This window comes from Neomonachus schauinslandi, chromosome 9, assembly GCF_002201575.2.
Source record: "Neomonachus schauinslandi chromosome 9, ASM220157v2, whole genome shotgun sequence".
NCBI classification, from domain to species: Eukaryota; Metazoa; Chordata; class Mammalia; order Carnivora; family Phocidae; genus Neomonachus; species Neomonachus schauinslandi.
Window position 1 is genome coordinate 39603792 of NC_058411.1, and position 20053 is coordinate 39623844.

Here is a 20053-nt window from a genome sequence, read left to right on the forward strand (position 1 = left end):
TCATGTTTTGGTTTTAGACTGTACAAATGGACTCTCTGCAGGGTCTAAATTTTTTTTAAAGGAAGATCCATCAAGGGTGAGAAAGGTTGATAAAAATGCTGATCTAAATCCACATCTTCAAATCTATGATTTTTCTCAGATTTCCATGAATTAGGATTTATTTCATTTAAAAACCCAATAATAGGGGCACCTGGGTGGCTCAGTCATTAAGCGTCTGCCTTCAGCTCAGGTCATGATCCCAGGGTCCTGGGATCAAGCCCCAGATCGGGCTCCCTGCTCGGCGGGAAGCCTGCTTCTCCCTCTCCCACTCCCCCTGCTTGTGTTCCCTCTCTCGCTGTCTCTCTCTCTCTCTCTCTATCAAATGAATAAATAAAATTTTGAAAAGGAAAAAAAACCCCAATAATATTCCTGATACTGTATGACGAAAGCATTAGGATTATGATTACAGATCCCTATTCCATCATAATGAGCAGGCCTCTCCTTCATTATTTTGAAAAGGTTTCTCTCGCCTTCTCCCCATCTGCCCCTCTATCCCTCTCTTTCTCTCCCTCTCCCTGCCTTCTCTCCCATTTCCTCCTTATATTTGAAATTCTTTATTCAATTTTCTTTCATCTTTAGACTAGTTAATACATTTGGGAACAGAATCTGTGAAGTAATTGATATATTTTAAATTACCTTATAGTAGAATTAAATGTTAAAATTCACTGAATCCAGCAAACAAAAGCTAATGTGGGTGGATAACTTCCAGAATATCACCTCTTTTTGGAAATAATTAAATGTACATCACCACAAAATTTCCCATCCTTCTCAACCTGATCTCGTAAGTTGTGTACACATTTGGCCATGCATTAATATTTACATATTGTCACCTTTCCAGTTCTTACGAAAGTACACACAACCATTCAAAGAAACATGATTGCCTTATAATTAAGCTCACAGTTTGACAGCTAAGAATTTGACATTAATAATTCTTTAAAAAGCCTGGTCATTGTAAATGTATTCCAAATTTGTAGCATATATTTCGAATAAGATAAGAAATTAGTGGGGCACCTGGATGGCTCAGTTGACTGAGCATCTGACTCTTGATTTCAGCTCAGGTCATGATCTCAGAATCTCGAGATCGAGCCCTGTGTAGGGCTCCACAGTTGGTGTGGAGTCTGCTTGAGATTTTCTCTCGCCTTCTCCCTTTGCCCCTCCCCTTCTCCCTTTGCCCCTCCCCCTGTTCATGCTGGCTTCCTCTCTCTTCCCCCCCAAAATAAATATATAAATAAAATCTATATAAAATAAAAAAATTTGTTAGAAGTTTTAGAACTTTGAAGTATACAGTTCTGTGTCCTCCACATATGTTAAACTGTATTTTTGAGTTAAATCTGAGTAAAGTTGTCTTATAATTCAAGCATTACTTACAAGCTCTTTGCCCAAACTGATGTTGATTTTGAAAATGTAACAGGTTTTAATTTTTAGAATTTATTGCAGTTCTATCCATTAAGCAATGAGCATGTCTTGCTTTCAGAAACATTTTACCAAACTGCAGATCCAATATAGTGGTAATAGGGATCAAGAAGGACATAATAATTTATTGAATGGAACAGAGGTACAATGAGAGATCATTACCTTTCCTTATCCTTTTAGTTCAAGAAACAATATGCCATTATGGTCTTGGTCAAAAATGTTAAATATATTCAGTTTTTATAAAGAAGCAATAGCTGTCTGTCTCCATGGTTCTTTTCTATTCCAATACAATGATGGATTTTAAGGTGTGACCCAGACAAGATTTTGTGGCTAATTATGACTGATTACCACCAACCAAGTGGACAGTTTTGTATTTTGATCAAGTCAGAAAGCTTAAACAAGAAAAATCACATGAGGACATCCATTATTTAATACCTTGCAAATCTTCCTGTGTGCTGCCCTCAGCTACCATGTGCCCAAAGCCTGTCTCTCTCTCCATATGGCCATCTCTTCCTTTGATGCCAAAGGAGACCTGTGGAGTTGCCCTGTGGAGACCCCTCCAAATGAGCCCATTTGCTAAAAGATTTAGCACACTGTCTTCAGTACCGGCCCTGCTGTTTCATTTCCTGGCCAGGTCCACCCCATCAAGGTGACCACGGGTCTAAGCATCATTGCGTTAATTTCGTAGGCCAGGGAGAATGTGGTCCCAGTGGTTGGAACTAGCATGTGGATTCAGTGCTGTGCTCTTTTACTGTCCACACAGAATGCCAGGTATAATGTATCCCCTCTTCCAAAATATCCACAGAATTATTTAAACATCTAGAAATAAGAGTGTTGGCATTTTTCTCTTGACAGTCATACTGGCTGTATTTAAGTGGTGAGAAGGAAAGGCCTGGAAAATGGAATTACCGCAGATGTCTTATCAGCACAAGTCCCTCCCAGCAGCTTCCCCCCGGGCTCAGGGCCCCTGGGTTACCATTTAAAGTTCAAACTTACGTATGAGACTGTTTCATGGCAAAGAAAACTCATGGAGTCGTTGACTAAATGTCATCTTTGAATGTCTCCGTGCATGTTTAAAATTTTTTTATTACATCGATTCCCATTACGTTTCTCCAGTTTGATGGCAAAAGGAGGGAAAGTTACTACTGTTTCCCCTTGTTAACTTTCTGTGGTGATATCTTGTTGGCCTCACGAAAATCAGAGAAACTAGCTATCACTGCTTTGGACCCTGGGTTGTAAAGAACTGAGGTTTTTCGAGCCTCTGATTCTTTTCAGAAGGTACTCAAGTATTGTAGTCAGTTATTGGAAGCTTGCTGAAAAGTAAATTAGAGTCAACAGCATATCATTTTTCAACAATCCTTTTGATGAAATGCTGATATTATATATAAGTAGGGTTTTCTCACTTGGTCTTTTATGAAGTAGCTTTCACTTGTCACATAGCAAGTGGTGCAATGCTGCCCGAAATCTTTACCGGACCAAAATGAAATATAAATAAATATTATTATTATATTACTGCACCATATTCACTTAGGAATATGGTGCAGTAATGCAAATCATCTTGCACAGTTTATTGCCATTCATGCTCTCCACTTATGCCACATTTTGCCTTAAAAATAAAATACAAATAGCGGCACCACTGTCTTTCAGTTCGTTCATTTTTCTGAATACTGCACCACTATTGGATCATATAATTGAATACATTTAAAATGGTTTCCTAAACCAAAAAATTTTGAAAGAAAGCAAAGGGCTTTCTTTCTAGAAATTTGAGAGAGCATTTTATTTCCAGTCAGCTATTCATTCAAACCTTGGATCACTTCTGTTTCTCTTTACTGCCCTTGATTGGATTATGGAAATAAGGGTTGCACTGATTTCTGCATTTGAAATCAGGATTCTTCAAATCTGCCAAATATGCCAGGTCAGCCTTGACCGAATGAGTTCCAGGTGAGCCCCAGGCAGGCTGTAGCGGGGGCTCCCACCTGTGCTTTGGGGACTCTGATGAGATCACCAAGCCCAGTCCATTCTCAGTGGATGGGACACACTGATCTCTCATTTCCAAAGACAATGCATTGCTCCTTGGTTTTTAGCAAAGTAACTCTAGTTTTTATACGTGGCAAAGCAATATGGTAATTTACCTGCCTTTGTGAGTATGCTTAGTGAATGTGACCCAGATGTTTAAACTCTCATCTGACCTTTCTGCATTAGGAGGATATTAAAGGAAGAGGAAGCTGTCTATACTTTGTTGTACCCAGAAACTCCTGGGGGTAATTTGTCGCAGTTACAGAGTTACTTTTATTTCCTTACTTGAGTTTTAAGGAAACTCAAATATCCACTTTCTGGATCCGCTACTATAAAGCTTCCTACACAAGTTTACATCACTCTGAGCAAAATTAAAATGTGAAAAGTCATCATTTACACAGCAGATTGGAACACAGAAAGTCTCTTCTCTGATCACACTTCACCACTTCCTACCCTTCCCACTGAATCATCACGGGCCACTTGCTGTCACTCTGACCACACAGCCATTGCCGTTCTCCCAGCCCATGAGTTCCCAACAATCCTGGCCACCTGTCATTCCCAGCCTGAGCCCGAGCTGTTCATTTCAATTCTGTCCTCTTGGATCTTCGACTCCTCTAACCATGCTGCTTGTGCAAGTTCACGGCCCTGGCTCACTCAGCTCTACCGTCTACTGCTGGGAACACCCAGCCTCCAACCCTGTTGACTGGATCCACTAGAGATCCCTGACTTTAACCAAACCCTCTTTACTTTCTGGCAGTCCTTTTATTGATTCCTTTTTGACATGCTGTATTTTTCTAGATCAACCCTGTCCAATAGAAATATTTTGTGAGGGGCGCCTGGGTGGCTCAGTTGGTTAAGCGACTGCCTTCGGCTCAGGTCATGATCCTGGAGTCCGGGATCGAGTCCCGCATCGGGCTCCCTGCTCGGCAGGGAGTCTGCTTCTCCCTCTGACCCTCCTCCCTCTCATGCTTTCTGTCTCTCATTCTCTCTCTCTCAAATAAATAAATAAAATCTTTAAAAAAAAAAAAGAAAGAAATATTTTGTGAGCCCCTAACTAGAAATTTTAAATTTCCTAGTAGCTTCCTCATTAAAAAGTAAGAAACAAGTAAAAATAATTTTGATAATATATTTAATCCAACATATGCAGAGTATTAGCCTTTCAACAACAGAAATCAATATAAAAAGTATTAATGAGGTAGGTACTCTACATCCTTTTTTTGGACTAAGTCTGAACTCAGATAGGTAGCTTATACGTCAGCATGTCTCATTTGGGGCTAGTGCTCAGTAGCCACATGTGACTCATCACTACTGTACTGAATGAGGCAGGCTCGGACCTCTCCTAATCTCTTCAAACCCTACCCTTACCGTCCTCAGTCTCAGGAAGACCTCCTAACTCATTTTCCAGGATTTGAGTAAATCTCCCTCAAGCGACTTTCAGCCACTTTACCTTGTTCCTTTCTCACCTCAATGCGTATCTGTAGCCACACCCATACATTCCCAAAATGTCTCTCCCTCTTTACCCATTCTTTTTTTTTTTTTAAGATTTTTTTTTTTTATTTATTTATCTGAGAGAGAGAATGGGAGACAGAGAGCATGAGAGGGAGGAAGGTCAGAGGGAGAAGCAGACTCCCTGCCGAGCAGGGAGCCCAATGCGGGACTCGATCCCGGGACTCCAGGATCATGACCTGAGCCGAAGGCAGTTGCTTAACCAACTGAGCCACCCAGGCGCCCCCCTCTTTACCCATTCTTTTCATCCTTCTCCCTTCTTTGAAAAGAAAGAGCAATGACTAATCCCATCCATTCTCCCCTTCTCTGAGACTTTGCTCAATCAAATCTCTTTCCGGAATCCTCACTGCTCGCTTTCCATTAATATACCCAGGCTTTGCTCAACCTAGAGATTTGCTTTTGCTGCTGCTTGCCCAAACTACCATTGTATTTGCCATCTTTTTTCTTACTTTGAATTTCCCATCATTTACCCAACCCTTTACAACATGACTTCCATCCTCACTACCGGTTACACTCTCTGCCGAGTTATGAGTGACCTTCTAGTCTCCAAATCCAGGTTCCTTTCTCAGTTATCATTTCCCTTGTTATGTCTTCAGCACCTCTCACTGTAGTCTACCCCATTGTCCTGGGAGGTTTCCTTCTTCTTGACTGCTGTAACCTACACTGTTGGGGTCCCCATTCTGACACTCAGACGGGACTCTTGATAAGCTCCACTTACTCCTTTGAATCTTACACTATGGTTTCATCCTCAGTTGCATTTCTTAGTCTCTCCTGTCTTGGAGGTTTCCTCCACTCTCATGGCCTCAATCATCCTTTCTACTCAGAATATACCCAAATGTAAATAGTCAGCCCTCTTTCCTAAATGGCTAAAAAAACAAATCATTTGATGCCTAAGCTTTAAAAAATTTAGGAAGCATTGTAATTGTCAGCTTCATCTCACCCATAATCCCTATCTCATCTCTGCCCTAGACTGTGTCAAAATGCCCTGCTTTGATGTCATCATGTCAGAACCTGGAGGTTTAAAAGCAAGTGTCCGCTCTATCCCCAACCAACTCACCCTCAGATTTCCTGTCTTTGTCAGTGATACTAATCACTCAGTCATCCAGCTTTGAAATGTTGCCTTCACCCTCAATTTGCTCTTCCTCTTTTCTCCCACGGCTAATTAGTCACCATTCTTGTTGACTAATCCTTCATAATATTTCCCTTTATCCACTCCATCTCCTTAGCAAATTGTTCGCTACATTCACAAACCATCCCACGGCCTCTTTCATCAATTCCAGCACTATCCCTTCCTTGAACTCAACTTTTGCCATGTCTAACAACACAAAATATATTGGCAATCATTCAGCATTTGTAAAATGAATGTCAGTCTTCCCAGCTAGATCTTAACTTCCTTAAAAGCAGGAACAGAATTTTATGATCTCTTCATTCCTGGTTTTACTAGATGAATAGATGACCAATAACTGTTTACTGTTGATAATGGCTCGTTTTCTCAGTAACGTTTCTTACAAACTTTCACTTTAAATATCAAGCTCTGGAAGGAGATTTAAATAAATCAGGTTACCCAAATTAATTTTGCATGCTTCGGGGAACATTCAACCTATAACCACATAATGTGAGAGAGGCAACTTTTATTGTTTTGGAGGAAGCATCAAACTTAGGGTTTGATCTTCTCCCATTAACTCCCATTAACTCACTCCCATAAGACAGATTACTTAACTTTTAGCTTCTTCATCTGTTATACTGTTATATAGCTACCCAGTGGAGTTGATTATGAAGTTTAAATGTGGTAATAATGTCTAAAAGTGCTTTGAACATTTCCCAGAATCTACGTAAATAGATTACCGTGTCACAAAGTACCCAGAATAAACATCCCGTTGATGTTGTAAGATGAATCTTTTGTTAACCTCCTCATTAGAAACCTCCAGCAATCTTAACATGTTGATCAAAACACCTGTTGGGTAATGACTACACCAAACTACTGTTGTTTAGCCGACAGTCCACACTCTCTGCCCACAGTTTATTCTCATAAAGCTCCTGCCTGGTACCTGCCATTCTCAGGCTGTTTGAATAGGTATCCAGAGATTCAGAAGGCTTTTCTAGACAGGTACACCATTTTTAACAAGTGTTAAGCAATTTAAGTGGGGGTTCACTTGGTAGTAGCAGATTTTATGTTTTCTTTGCCTGAAAACCTCCTGTAGGGTCTCCCGTGCCCCTTCACATCATCTCAGAGGTGGGTAAGCCTACTTTCTCTAGCACTAAGGAGTGCCCCCTTTAGCACAAATCATGGTGTCTTATAATGTATTTGTTTCTAAACGTTTCTGCCATGTGAATCTGTGGGTGTCATAAAACAGAAGATTACAACTTATTTGTGTGGGGGGTTTCTTTTTTTAAACAATTCATTGATTTTGATATCCCTGGCACCACCTGGCACAAAGCCTGGCCCTTAAAAAAAAGTTCTTGCTCAATAAATACTGAATAAATGAACAAAATGGGGAAGAGGCAACATTGCAGATAATGGTGGTGTTTTTGTCTTTTTATTCTCCACCCCACCCTCCCCTACCTGAAACAGAATAAATGCTAGGAGGTTCCAGTTCCCCAGGCCCTTTAGCCCTGCTGGTCTGGACATAGGCCTAGGCTTACTTCCATTTGTTGCTCCAAATCCACTCAACCACAGGGAGGACTAGGCGTCTGTGGAGACCCCTTCTCCTCCTTCTTCTGTTGCCTACCCTCAGAGGCCCAGGGGTGTCTTGTGTCGTGTCTTCTAAAAGATCCTTCTTCTCCACCTGGAAGGATTATTACCTTAGTGCTCTGTTCTCAACCAGCTCTTCTAAAACAAAAATCGTTTGGGGAACACCTTTGTACTTTGCTGTTAATGACAAGCCAATCTTTATTGCATTACCCCTTCTGGGATCTTTGCAATAAAAAAAAAAAAAAGATAAAAAGGATAAATATAAAGATAAAAAGTGTTAATCTAAAGGACTGAATTTCTAATAGTAGAATGTCAGTCAGTGTGACATTGTGACTGGTGATTGGGGCGAGGAGAAGAGAGAGGCTTTAGAGCAGCCTTGCTTTTCCTTTGCCCCTAGAAACCTACTTGTAGAACCAGCCCCACTCAAAAGAGAAAAAAAAATCTTTGTTTCACACCAAAACCTGTTTGTGATTCTCTCCTCTACTTCCTATGCAAAAGTGTTGTTAGAGAAAAGGAACAAATTTTTGCCCCCCAACCAAATGGCAGACTACTGCAGTGTTGTGCGTTCATGTCACTGGTGGACCAGGTAGGTGAGGAGTAGGTGGGGATGGATGACAGATCAGCTCAAAAGTAAATTCTCTCTCTAGCTTCAGCTTGCTGAGGGATCCTCAGCCGGGTTTAAAAGAGCCCCCACCCCACCCCTTCAGTCCCTGATTTACTCTCCAGCCAGCCTGGGGGAAGACTGAAGCCAAGGGTTCATACTGTGCTCTGCCACACTCCTTATATCCCCTCCACAGCGTCAGAGGGTTGTCACGGGCTATGTGACCTTTTTGATACTGCTCCTTCAGTTAGTTACATACCTGAGTACGACGGGAGCAGCCCCCTGCTATCTTCAACCTGGTCACCTTTGTTCTCCTTGAGCAAATGACTGGTATCCAATTCTGTAAACCAGCTGGGTCTCCGTGCCCTGCACAGGAAGCTGGCGGCATAAGCAGCTGCCATTTTCATTCGGTTGTGAGATGGGAATTTTGTGTCTTCTCTTTCTGAAAACTTATTGATGTAACATTCTATAAAGACCATTTGTTGCAACAACATGGATGGACGACCTTGAGGTCATTACTAAGTGAAAAAAAGACAGAGAAAAACAAATATGGTATGATCTCGTTTATAGGTAGAATCTAAAATAGCTGAATTCATAGAAACAGGAGAATGGTGGTTACCAGGCTTAGATGGGGGGGGGGGGGACCTGGGGAGATGTTGTTGGTCAAAGGGTATGAACTTGCAACTAGAAGGCAAATAAATTCTGGAGACTGGAGACCTAATGTACAGCATAATGATTATGGCCAACAGTACTATATTATAAACTTCCAATTTGCTAAGAGACTTGATCCTAAATGTTCTCACCACAAAAGAAATGATAATTATGTGCTATGACAGAGGTGTTAGTTTAGTGCTCTGGTGGCAATCATATTACAATATATAAATATATCCAATCAACATGTTGTACACCTTAGACTTGTACCATGTTAAATGTCAATTATATCTTAATTCAAAAAAACATTTGTGACTTGCCTAATTGGAGAATAAATTCTTCAGCAAGGCTTCTATGCCTTTTTCATAATCTGGTGACTGGAATATTGAAAATACTTACATTATGCATCATATTTGAAGCACCGTGGCTTTGTTCTTTTGAACTTAATTTTTTTTGTTTCTAAGTGAAAGAGGAAAATAACTACATGAGAAATGTGCTGCAGATTTTAAAGCTATATTCCAGATTTTTAAGTCACAAAAGGTGAGTGAATAGATTATGCTGTACAAAATGGTTTAATCCAAATGTCAGCTCCAGGGACTCATGAGACAGCTACTAACTTTTCAGTGTTGCTTATTTTGGAGGAGGGCCATGTCTTAAAAACCTTTGGCATTGGCTGGGTCTCTGGACCCACTGCCATGCTTCTGAAAGTACCACTTCTCCAGGACCTCCGTTTCCATCATTGCTGCCCCTTCTCAGCAGAGGGACATGTGTATGGACTGAGATACACACCTCTAGGCCACCACTGAGGCATGAAATTTGCCAGTAGGGCACCAAGATGCACACAATCAGTGCCATCCACAGGAACAGAACAGGTGCTCTGAGTCCTCTGTACTTGCCGTTTTGTTTCAAAGTCACAGATGGTGTAGCCCAGTGTGACACATTCATAGAGGTATGGTCGCGGGAGATTCAACAGCCTTTTCTTCTCTGTGAATTTATGAACCAACCTCAGGGATGGAAAAGAGTCCTCCAAAGCCAAATACAATGGCAGTGAGTGCGCTGACCAAAGCCCTGTGTCTACTCACTTGTGTTTGAGAACCCAAAGGCCAGGTGAGGACGTGCAGCGACCACAGCTTTGAGGAATGAGCCCTGCGGCAGCCCCCCAGCGGCACTGCGGGTGTTAAGTGTGTCTGTGGGCTGGGGGGGTTGTCTTCTCTCCACAGCTATTGACCTGCTCTACTGGCGGGACATCAAGCAGACCGGGATCGTGTTCGGGAGCTTTCTGCTGTTGCTCTTCTCCCTGACCCAGTTCAGCGTTGTGAGCGTCGTGGCCTACCTGGCCCTTGCCGCGCTCTCCGCCACCATCAGTTTCCGCATCTACAAGTCTGTCTTACAAGCTGTGCAGAAAACCGACGAGGGCCACCCTTTCAAGTGAGTGTCCCCACCAGACCAGCCCTTGCTCAGCCTCTCACGGGACCCCTGCCCCCTGACTCTGTTTCAGCTCCCGGGCGTTTGGGTGATGCGTCGCTGGGAACCGACAGACCTCTCAGAGTCTCAGAGTCCCTTGAATGCCCTGACTTTTAATAGCTAATATTTCTGGTGAATTTCCAAAACGCCCTCAGTTATCTCTATTGTGACACTTATTGCTGTATATTGAGTTTTTCTATTTTCATGACCGCGAATGAATTAATAAGCATGTTTAACATAAGTTTACATATGATGTGAATATTTTCATACTTAATTATTACTAATAGCAATCATAATCCATTGTATGGATACAGCGTTTTATAATTTAAGGAATGGTCAACAGTGAATCCTCCTAACCCTGTGAAGAAGGCAGGGCAGTGTAATCTCTATTTACAGGTGGGAAAACAGATTCTAAGAAGCAAAGTGACTTGCCCAAAATCACATGGCCAGTAACTAGCGTACAGTCAGGACTAGGGTGTTTGGATTTTTATTTCTATGGTCTCTAGAAGCTTAATACCACAGGGCCAACTTTCTGAGGGGTGCAAGGTTCATGAACAGTCTTATAATGTACCCTTCTCTGCATTTTTATACTGGGGAAATCTGGAATGAACATTGAAAAGGAGGAATTTTTTGTTTTGTTTTGTTTCTCTTTTTTTTCATTTTATTTAAATTCAATCAATTAACATAGACTGTATTATTAGTTTCAGAGGCGGAGTTTAGTGATTCATCAGTTGTGAGGGAGGATTTTTTTTTAAGGCAATATACTAAGAGGACGAATGAAACGGGGCAGAGCTGTCAGCTGCACGGCACCCACTCCACCCCAAGTTATGTCCCGACTCTGGCTTGGGAACCCAGGGCATGGCAGCACTGACTGGCAGGTCCGCCTGGCCCCCCGCTGCTGGCCCCAGAGTGCGGGCTGCACTACGGGTGGCTTCCACTCCTGGAATGGAGGGACAGTTCTGAGACTTGCAGATGCTGCGGCAGATGGTTCTGGGCCAGAGCCAGTCACTCACCAGGGGGCCTCTGAATCCTCCCTGGCTCACCCTCACCGGTCAGTGGAATGACGGCCTTAGGGCCCCAGGCTCTTAAAAGGGGGAAAGATTCCTGTGTCACGGGGACCTACTGACAGAAAGGGAAAAGGCTGTGTATCTCCCTTCCCAGCCTCTGGTTCCTGGGCCTCGGTGTTAAACAGTTACAGTCTAAGCCCTTGGGATGCATTAGGCCTTCTTCTAATGCAGAGTTAATGGGTCTTCTGGGCTGTAACTTGGCTATCCAAGTTCCCACCCAGGAAGGTGAGAGAAGCGAAGTGAAGTGTCTTCATTCCAGGGTTATATCATGCCTCCTTCAGTGGTCCCAGCCAGTGACCAGGGTTTCCATCTTCAGAGTCCTCCTCTGCCCCAGCCTCTGCCCTCTGCCCTCTGCCATCCAAGGAAGGCTAGTTTCTTTCACATTCTTGGCCCCCAAGACCATCATGTCCAGTTAGCTCAACTACTTTATCTTCCTTTAGGAGACACAATAAAAAACTTTCTTTTGGTTGAGTTGTTTTTATCAGTAAAAAGAATATCTGACTCAGTACATTTTGGATCAAAACTTACTATCTAGACAAATCAGCATTTTTCTGTTTTTCTCCTAAAGAGTATGAAACCCGTAAGATTTCAGGGTAGACTCTCTAAAATTCAAACCAAAATGCTACTTTACTTTTTTTCATCTCAATTTACAGAGTTAGGTAAGCACTGTAAGAACTCTAGAAATAACTTCTAGGTAGATGATGTGGTGCTGTCTTAGAATTGGGGAAGGGAAGAAGGAAGGGAAGATGGACCCTCTGTGGGGAGCATGGCCAAACAGGAGGATGGACTATTTGAGGAGTCTGGTTTATCTAACCATAATCACATGTCATCGTTTGAAAAATTGAAAAATGTGGTCACTAAAAATATTGCTCTTAGTAGAAACAGTGAGCTTTTGAATATGGCCCAGGTCACTTGAGTTTTCAGAGCTCTCTACCTAAAACCTGGAAGTATTTTCCAAAATTTAAACATGGAATATTAAAGTTTTGATAGTGAACAATAATTGGCAGCTAGGATTTTCAGATACCTCAATTATTTAAAAAGATAATCCCTCTCCATGCAGCCAAGAAGAAATGAGGACTTTCACAGCTACCTAGTGGGCCAGGGATGTCTGGAGAATTCAGCAGATGAGCTGATTTGGGGCTGACTTTTCTCTGCTTCCAGCCAGTTGCTCTGAATTATCAGCTCCTACTGTCATGCTGTCTCAGGGACATAGAAATAGAGCACACCACTAACAGCCATGATTCCCAGGTTCCCCCGGGCGCTGGGGGTGGGTGTGTGGGGTGCCCTGCAGCCCCCAGAGGTGACCTGGCTGTGTTCAGAGTGGGAGAAGGAAAACTCAGCTCTTCGGAGATTACCTCTGATGGAGCTCTCTGTGGGGATGGCTTCTTGACAGGACCTACTTGGAGCTCGAGATCACCCTTTCTCAGGAGCAGATCCAGAAGTACACAGACTGCCTGCAATTCTATGTGAACAACACGCTTAAAGAACTGAGGAGGCTCTTCCTTGTCCAGGACCTGGTGGATTCCCTAAAAGTACGGTTGCTTATGTCATTCACTTGGCGGTCTTGTGTTTCGTTCTCCCTAAAGGTATACTGTAAACCACCACAGATTAGAGAATAAGAAGCAAGTGCTAATTGCATTCTAGAGTGAGAAAACCTCCAGCTCTGCAGTCCTGTGGAGCTCATCCAGTCCAATCCCCTCATTTTACAGATGCCCAAACTGTGGCTCAGAGAGCCTGAGGCACTTGCCTGAGGTTGCCCAGTGAGTCACTGGCAGAGCCGGGATCAAACCGAGGGCCACACAGCTTTTAATTCTGTACTTTTTACAACACACCAGGGCGTCCGTCCTTACCATTTTCAATTCCTCAGCCAATTTCCTAGAATTAATTTAAAAAAAAAATCTAGTTTGGGGGAATGTGAAAAACATTTGTGCTTTTTTCACTGAAAGAAGCTCTGGACTCTGCCAGTTGAGACGTGTGAGAGTCCTTACAGAGTGTGGGCTGTGAGACAGAGCCTCTGAAGCGGAGGACCTCAGACACCTGGCGATACTCCTGGCACTCTCACTGAACTTACCAGGGTTCTTCGAACACACTGCTTTTCCCACCCTGCGGTATATGTAGAAACCTGAAGTCAGCGAGTCATGAGGCAGCTGGGCCCGAGCGAGGTTGTTATGGGTTCCCCATGCTCCCAGAACGCTTTGTACACACTGGGCGGGGTCTTGTAGCAGGGCTGCCCAGCGACTGTTGAAGGAAGGGCAGAAGGAAAAGTGAGTGGGCGCCTGGGTGGCTCAGTCGGTTGGGCAACTGCCTTCGGCTCAGGTCATGATCCTGGAGTCCCGGGATCGAGTCCCGCATCGGGCTCCCTGCTCGGCAGGGAGTCTGCTTCTCCTTCTGACCCTCCCCCCTCTCATGTGCTCTCTCTTTCTCATTCTCATTCTCTCTCTCAAATAAACAAATAAAATCTTTAAAAAAAAAAAAAAAGAATTCTAATAGAACAGGGCACCTGGGTGGCTCAGATGGTTAAGCGTCTGCCTTCGGCTCAGGTCATGATCCTGGAGTCCCGGGATCGAGTCCCGCATGGGGCTCCCTGCTCGGCAGGGAGTCTGCTTCTCCCTCTGACCCTCCTCCCTCTCATGCTCTCTATCTCTCATTCTCTCTGTCTCAAATAAATAAATAAAATCTTTAAAAAAAAAAAAAAAAAGGAAAAGTGAGTAACGTGGCCTGGCCCCTGAAGATGCTTTCCTGGAAGAACATCTTTCCAAGTAATGACTAGAGAGAGATACGAGAGAGATTGTAATTACTTATTCTAGGGCTTTTCAAGTGATGTTTCTATTTGTATGTGTAATGTAAAAAGAATGGGCTAGAGCAGAGGTCAGCAATCCTTATTTGTAAAGGGCCGTATAGTTAATACTTCAGGCTTTGCATGCCTGAATCTCTGTCCCAGCTACTCAGCTTTGCCATCATAGCAGGAAAGCAGCCAAACACAATGCATAAATGAATGACTGCGGCTGTGTGCCAATAAAACTTTATTTATGAACACCGAAAATTGCATTTCATATCATTTTTACATATCACAAAATGTTATGCTTGCTTTGATTTTATCCAGCCATTTAAAAATATAAAATTCATTCTTAACTCACAGGCCCGAAAAAAACAGGCCAAGGGCCAATAGTTTGCTGACCCCCGTCTTACTATTTCACTGAGTCCTTCAAATCTTCTAACAAAGAGATCCAAAGGGTTCTGAGAGGAGTGAAGACTAGATCCTCTTTCAGTAATTCTGCGATGAGAATTTAATGCTTACATTTCCTATTGAAACCATGGTGTGTTTTCCCCCCGATTTTAATCTAAAAAAAGTCAATGAAATAAGACTCTCATCTGTCACAAACGGTTTTAGAAGCTCTGATAAACATTTTGTCCTTCAGTTTGCAGTTCTGATGTGGCTCCTGACTTACGTTGGCGCTCTCTTCAACGGGCTCACCCTGCTGCTCATGGGTAAGGACAGATGAGCACGTTATGTCTTCCTTCACATGCTCTGTCAGCATGGAGCTTCCTAGGCCATTAGCTGTGAGCGTGTTGTCATAGGTTCCTAGGAACAAACGCCACATAGCACAGGGCATTTCTCTGACCATCATAGTTAGTTAGAGAGTATAATATATATTACACATTAATAATGAATTCCTTAGTCTGAAGTATTTTTTTTTTCCTCTTCAAGCACAACAGTTTTATTTGGTTTCCAATCAATATCTGTTTGCAACAGACAGTTATGGACAGAAATTCATTTGTATCGTGGGAGGGTTCAGTCCACCCTCATTCCAGGAATAATGGCTTAATATCTGTAAAAGGCTCAGCGTCCCTTTATTTTCCTTATGGACCGCCCTGCCATCTTTTAGCTAAAATGCTAGCTGCTATAAAATAATGCTATAAGATCACATAATTATATAAAAATGTATCTAAAAGCTTATTCTCACTGATAACTCTCAGAATTTTAATACTGTATTTGTTTTTCATCCCAGCTGTGGTTTCAATGTTTACTCTACCTGTAGTGTATGTTAAGCACCAGGTAAGTCCTGTGTGATGTCAAATATTCACCTTAAATTTTGACCTTGTGACCTTTGGATGTGCTCATGATTTCTTCCTCTTTGTAGGCACAGATTGACCAATATCTGGGACTTGTGAGGACTCACATAAATGCTGTTGTGGCAAAGTAAGTTACATCGAGCGATTCCTAAAAAGGAGAGACTGCCTTAGGCAGACGTTTGTGGGGATTAGAGAGAGGTAATAAAGGGATAATAAAGTAGTAAGTTGATTTATGATCATTCACTTATTTGAGTCATGTATTCACATCTTTCCCAATCATATTACTTCAGAAAATAAGTATACATTTTAAAACTCTCAATTAAATAAAGCTTTCAGTGGTTTACTTTAGGTATCATGATGAATGAGTTTTAATAAGTGAATGACGTTAAGTTCTGTCTGGGAACTGGCTCATGTCCAAGAACAAGATGGGTTGGAGGAAAGAAGAAAGCCTGATTCAGAAAACTAAAATTAATTTCTAACAGTTTAATTGAAATAAAAACAATCAAGTTAACAAATATTTTCAACAATACCACTGATTTTATGAACCATTGAAATTGTTTATAGAACTTGAGAAATTTAAAAAATCTGTAACAGCTGTTATATTTTCCATTACATCGTTTTGACTCTACAAGTGTGTGTGTTTATTTTTTTCTTTAATTAACACCATTGCTTTTTAAACTTGAGTCTTGAATAGACTCCACTTTATGGTCACTTTATGTATCAGGAGATAAAAATTCCAGTTGTAAGTAGCCACAGCTAACGCGGACATTAATCTTAGTTTTCCATAACGCTTAAATTAGCGTTTGTAAATCTAAATTAAATTAGTAAATTGTATTACATTGTAAATCTAAATTAAATTAGTGTTTGTAAATTAGTGTTTGTAAATCCATCTAAAATGATAGTTTTTATGTTATTTTATTAACAATTTTATTTTCATCAAAAGCTGACCTAGGCTCCCACTGGAAATACATGCCATCAAAGGGCTAGACTTTGTTGACACAAACTCCCTCTCATAATCTTAGAATCACATGGCTGGACCTGGGCGGTGGTCAGAATTAGAAGGAAGTATTTTAGACAGCCAAAGATGTGTAAAACAAAACAACCACTTTAAAGTTCTTCCGGTATTTGATTTGCATATCATCAGTTATGGTTCTCTCCTAAAGTATATAAAGGTTTTTGGTTTTTACTGTGTACTCTTCATATTCTTCCTCTTAAATTCATGGTGAACTTGGACCTAGATCAGATCTACAGCACATTTAAAAATGCCTGAAATTATCACCTTGGACCCAAATGCAACTAAGACCTAATGAAAATCAACAAATTGAAGCTAAAACATTGGTTATTTTGTATTAAGAAACGGCAGCATGGTTAGTATGGAAGTTGGTGGTGCCAGAACCTGGGGAAACTGGTAAAGACCCCAGTTCCCAGATTGCTAAAACAGACCGATAGAATTAGAATTTCTAGGATTGGGGACCTGGAAACTATACTTTAATGAACTCCCCAGGTGACTTTTTGGCAATTAGAGCTGTGTTTTGGGGGACCGAGAGCAATACCAGAACAAGGGCACAGCAAAACACCGGAATAGGAGCTTAGAAACTAGAAGATAAAAATTCTAGTCCTAAGTTGTCCAATACTTAAGTTTGGGAATCTTGTGCAAATCACATCTATTAATTTTTTATTTCACTGATTGATCAGTTGGTTCCAAAAAGAGCCATACCTGTGATGTCCCAGGTACTGCATGTAACAGGCACGGAGGGTATAAAGGTGAATGAGATGATCTCCATCCTAGTGCAACTCTCAGCCTCTCGGTGCGGACAAAACTCTAAAGAAATAAGTATAAGCCGATAAAAGAACTGCAGTGGAGTTGTATAAAATGTGAGTGTCGGGGAGGTAGGGAAATAACTGTTCCTACCTGAGGGGATAATGGAAATGACACTAAATCCTCACTAAAATGAAAGCCTTTGGCTTAGCTCAGCCGCTATCACACAGTACCATAGGCTGGGTGGCTTATAAGCAACACCAGTTTATTTCTCACAGTTCTGGAGGCTGGAGGTCCAAGATCAGAGTGCCCACATGGTCAGGCTCTGGCCAGGGCCTTCTTCCAGCTTACAGACTTCTTGCTGTGTCCTCACATGGTAGAAGTGGAAGGGAGCTCTCTGGGGTCTCTTTTACTGGACATTAATCCTATTCATGAAGGCTGCACCCTCATGACCTAATCACCTCCAAAAGGCCTCACCTCCTAATACCAAAACATTGGGGGTTAAGTTTCAACATATGAATTTGGGACAGGAGGATACAAACATTCCGTCTATAGCGACCCTGAAGGATGGCTGAACATTCACCAGGTGGGTGATGAGGGGAAAGACATTGCAGGAAGAAGAAAGAAAATGTAGGTCATGTAGGAAACAGTGAGTCAACCATTGTGTCTAAAGCTTAAATGAGTAGAAAGATCAACTGGAAAGAGTCTAGAAAAAGAGGCTGAGGTCAAGTGTCAAATGCTCTAAGGAGTGACTCTGCCCCAACGGGAAATGGCCAGCCCCTACTGTTTTTATGCCAGGGTGATGTAATCAGAGCTGTGTTTTGCACAGATCATGATGACAGTCTAATGGGAGGAGAGTTGAACTGGGGAGTGGAGACGTGGCGATCAGATTGGCTAGGAGGTGATCATAATTCACAGAAAGTGATAAGGGTCTAGGCCTGTTAAAATGGAGAGAAAGGAGAGAAGACAACGAACACACAGTGTATGAACATACACGTACAATGCAATTGTTAAGTTAAAATTGGCAATCAGGGCTGTGAAAAGGAAAAGAAAGAGAACATTATCCATGAGAACTACCACAGTTTCTGTAATTGAGCTTTATTCAGATTTGGCTCTGAGCTTCTCAGTAGCTAGAGCAAAAAGAGAAACTAGTAAATTACATAGGTCTCATTATCAGAAAGGAGGAAACAGAAGTTCTTCAAGAGAACCTGTTTTGCCTGACACTAAATTTTGAAGGAAATTTCTTGGTGGGATCTTACCTCTAAAGGCTCCTTCGCCTCTGAAATTCTGATTCCATGTTAGAATAATTCCCAGCATGGGAACTCACATCATTTTAGTGAAACACTTAAGAACATGATCTTTAGAATCAGGCTAGTTTGAGTCCATTTCTGGCATTTTCACCTATATGAGTTCATCATAAATGTTACTTGACTCTGTGAACCTGTTTCCTTATCTGCACACTGGGAATGTTAATACTTAACTCTTAAGGTTGTTGGGGATTAAATGAGATAATGTCTGTCAAGTACTCTGGCTGGGACATAAGACACTCTCAGTAAATATTAGACATCATCATTATCATCCTCCTCATCATCGTGCTCTTACTGCCTAGAGATCGGTTGAAGAGGAATGTAGAGGACAGTCCTAGACCAGGACAGGAAGAGCTCAGTACCACTACCTTCTCTATGCAGAGTAGATAGATGGAGGCTGTCCCAGTCATTTCTGGGTCTCAGTTTGACGCACAGAAATGTGTCTCTATTGCTGCCTAGAAATGTGTTCGTAGACACTCCTACTTTGCTATTGTATCTTTTGGAATATTAAGCTATTTGGTCAGCTAGCCAGTTAAAGCAACAACACACAATGAAGTCACAGAATGATTTCATTAATGACACTTATGACTTACCGTTTTTTGTTACTGTCTTTTTTCAGGATTCAGGCTAAAATCCCAGGCGCTAAAAGGCATGCTGAGTAAATCGATATCCCCCCGGGGACTGGACACGAACCAGAATGTCTGGAGTGGTAACAGCTCTGTTCTTACATGTCACTGCAAATTGATTGTTTCTTCCCCCACTACCATCATCTTAGAGACAAACTTCCAACAGCTGTTTTCAGGCTGTTCCTAGAAAACAGCTGTGCTCTTAGGATATTTGAGTCACTTGTGTCAAGCACTAAAGTATAGAGAAAAGTGTATTAGATGTGGTTATAATTTTGTGTTGCTAAAAAAAAAAGTGCATGATGGTGAGAGCCCAACTTATTTTTTCTTCTTCGGTGTTCTCTTCCTCCTCTCTGCAATGCTTCTGTAGCTTCTAATGTCCCCTGTGGCTAGGCCTTTCCTGCCCAGTGCCCCGATGCAGTAGTGGGAACCGCTTATATGTCCTTGGGTTGCTGGTTGGATTCATCTTTAATAACAATATATAGAATTGTAGACTGATGTTTTAGTGTTTTTCCATCACACAACATAAAAATAAAAACAGTCGACCGTACTTCTGGTAATCAGTTTTGTATAACTTAAAATACATAAATGAATAACCCCTCCCCCCCCCAAAAAAAACATGCAGTACTTTTGTTGTGTGGGACTGACAGGCTGATTTACATGTATGGTAAAAAGTACCAGCATGTTAACTTTATTACAATTTGTATTACTTTCTCTGTAGTTCCTAATGGACCTAATTATGGACTCTGGATATTTGCACTTACGTACTTGATACTGAATGCATAAATAAATGTTACTAAATGTAAAACCTTCTCCCTCTCTTCTTGTGGGATGGCCAGAA

General features: G+C 41.8%; 1 protein-coding gene across 2 annotated transcripts in view; it reads left to right on the plus strand.

Moving 5' to 3' along the window:
- RTN1 (reticulon 1) overlaps positions 1–19818 on the plus strand; it is a 214739-nt gene extending 194921 nt beyond the window's left edge. The window contains exons 4-9 of one of the 2 annotated variants that reach the window (XM_021701360.1): positions 10139–10346; positions 12843–12981; positions 14869–14938; positions 15460–15506; positions 15592–15650; positions 19209–19251. In XM_021701360.1, the coding sequence (XP_021557035.1) occupies positions 10139–10346; positions 12843–12981; positions 14869–14938; positions 15460–15506; positions 15592–15650; positions 19209–19251 (566 nt within the window). Of the gene's footprint in view, positions 1–10138; positions 10347–12842; positions 12982–14868; positions 14939–15459; positions 15507–15591; positions 15651–19208 lie in introns of both variants that reach the window. The other variant, XM_021701361.1, reaches the window with a different exon arrangement.
- The last annotated feature ends 235 nt before the right edge of the window (positions 19819–20053 follow it).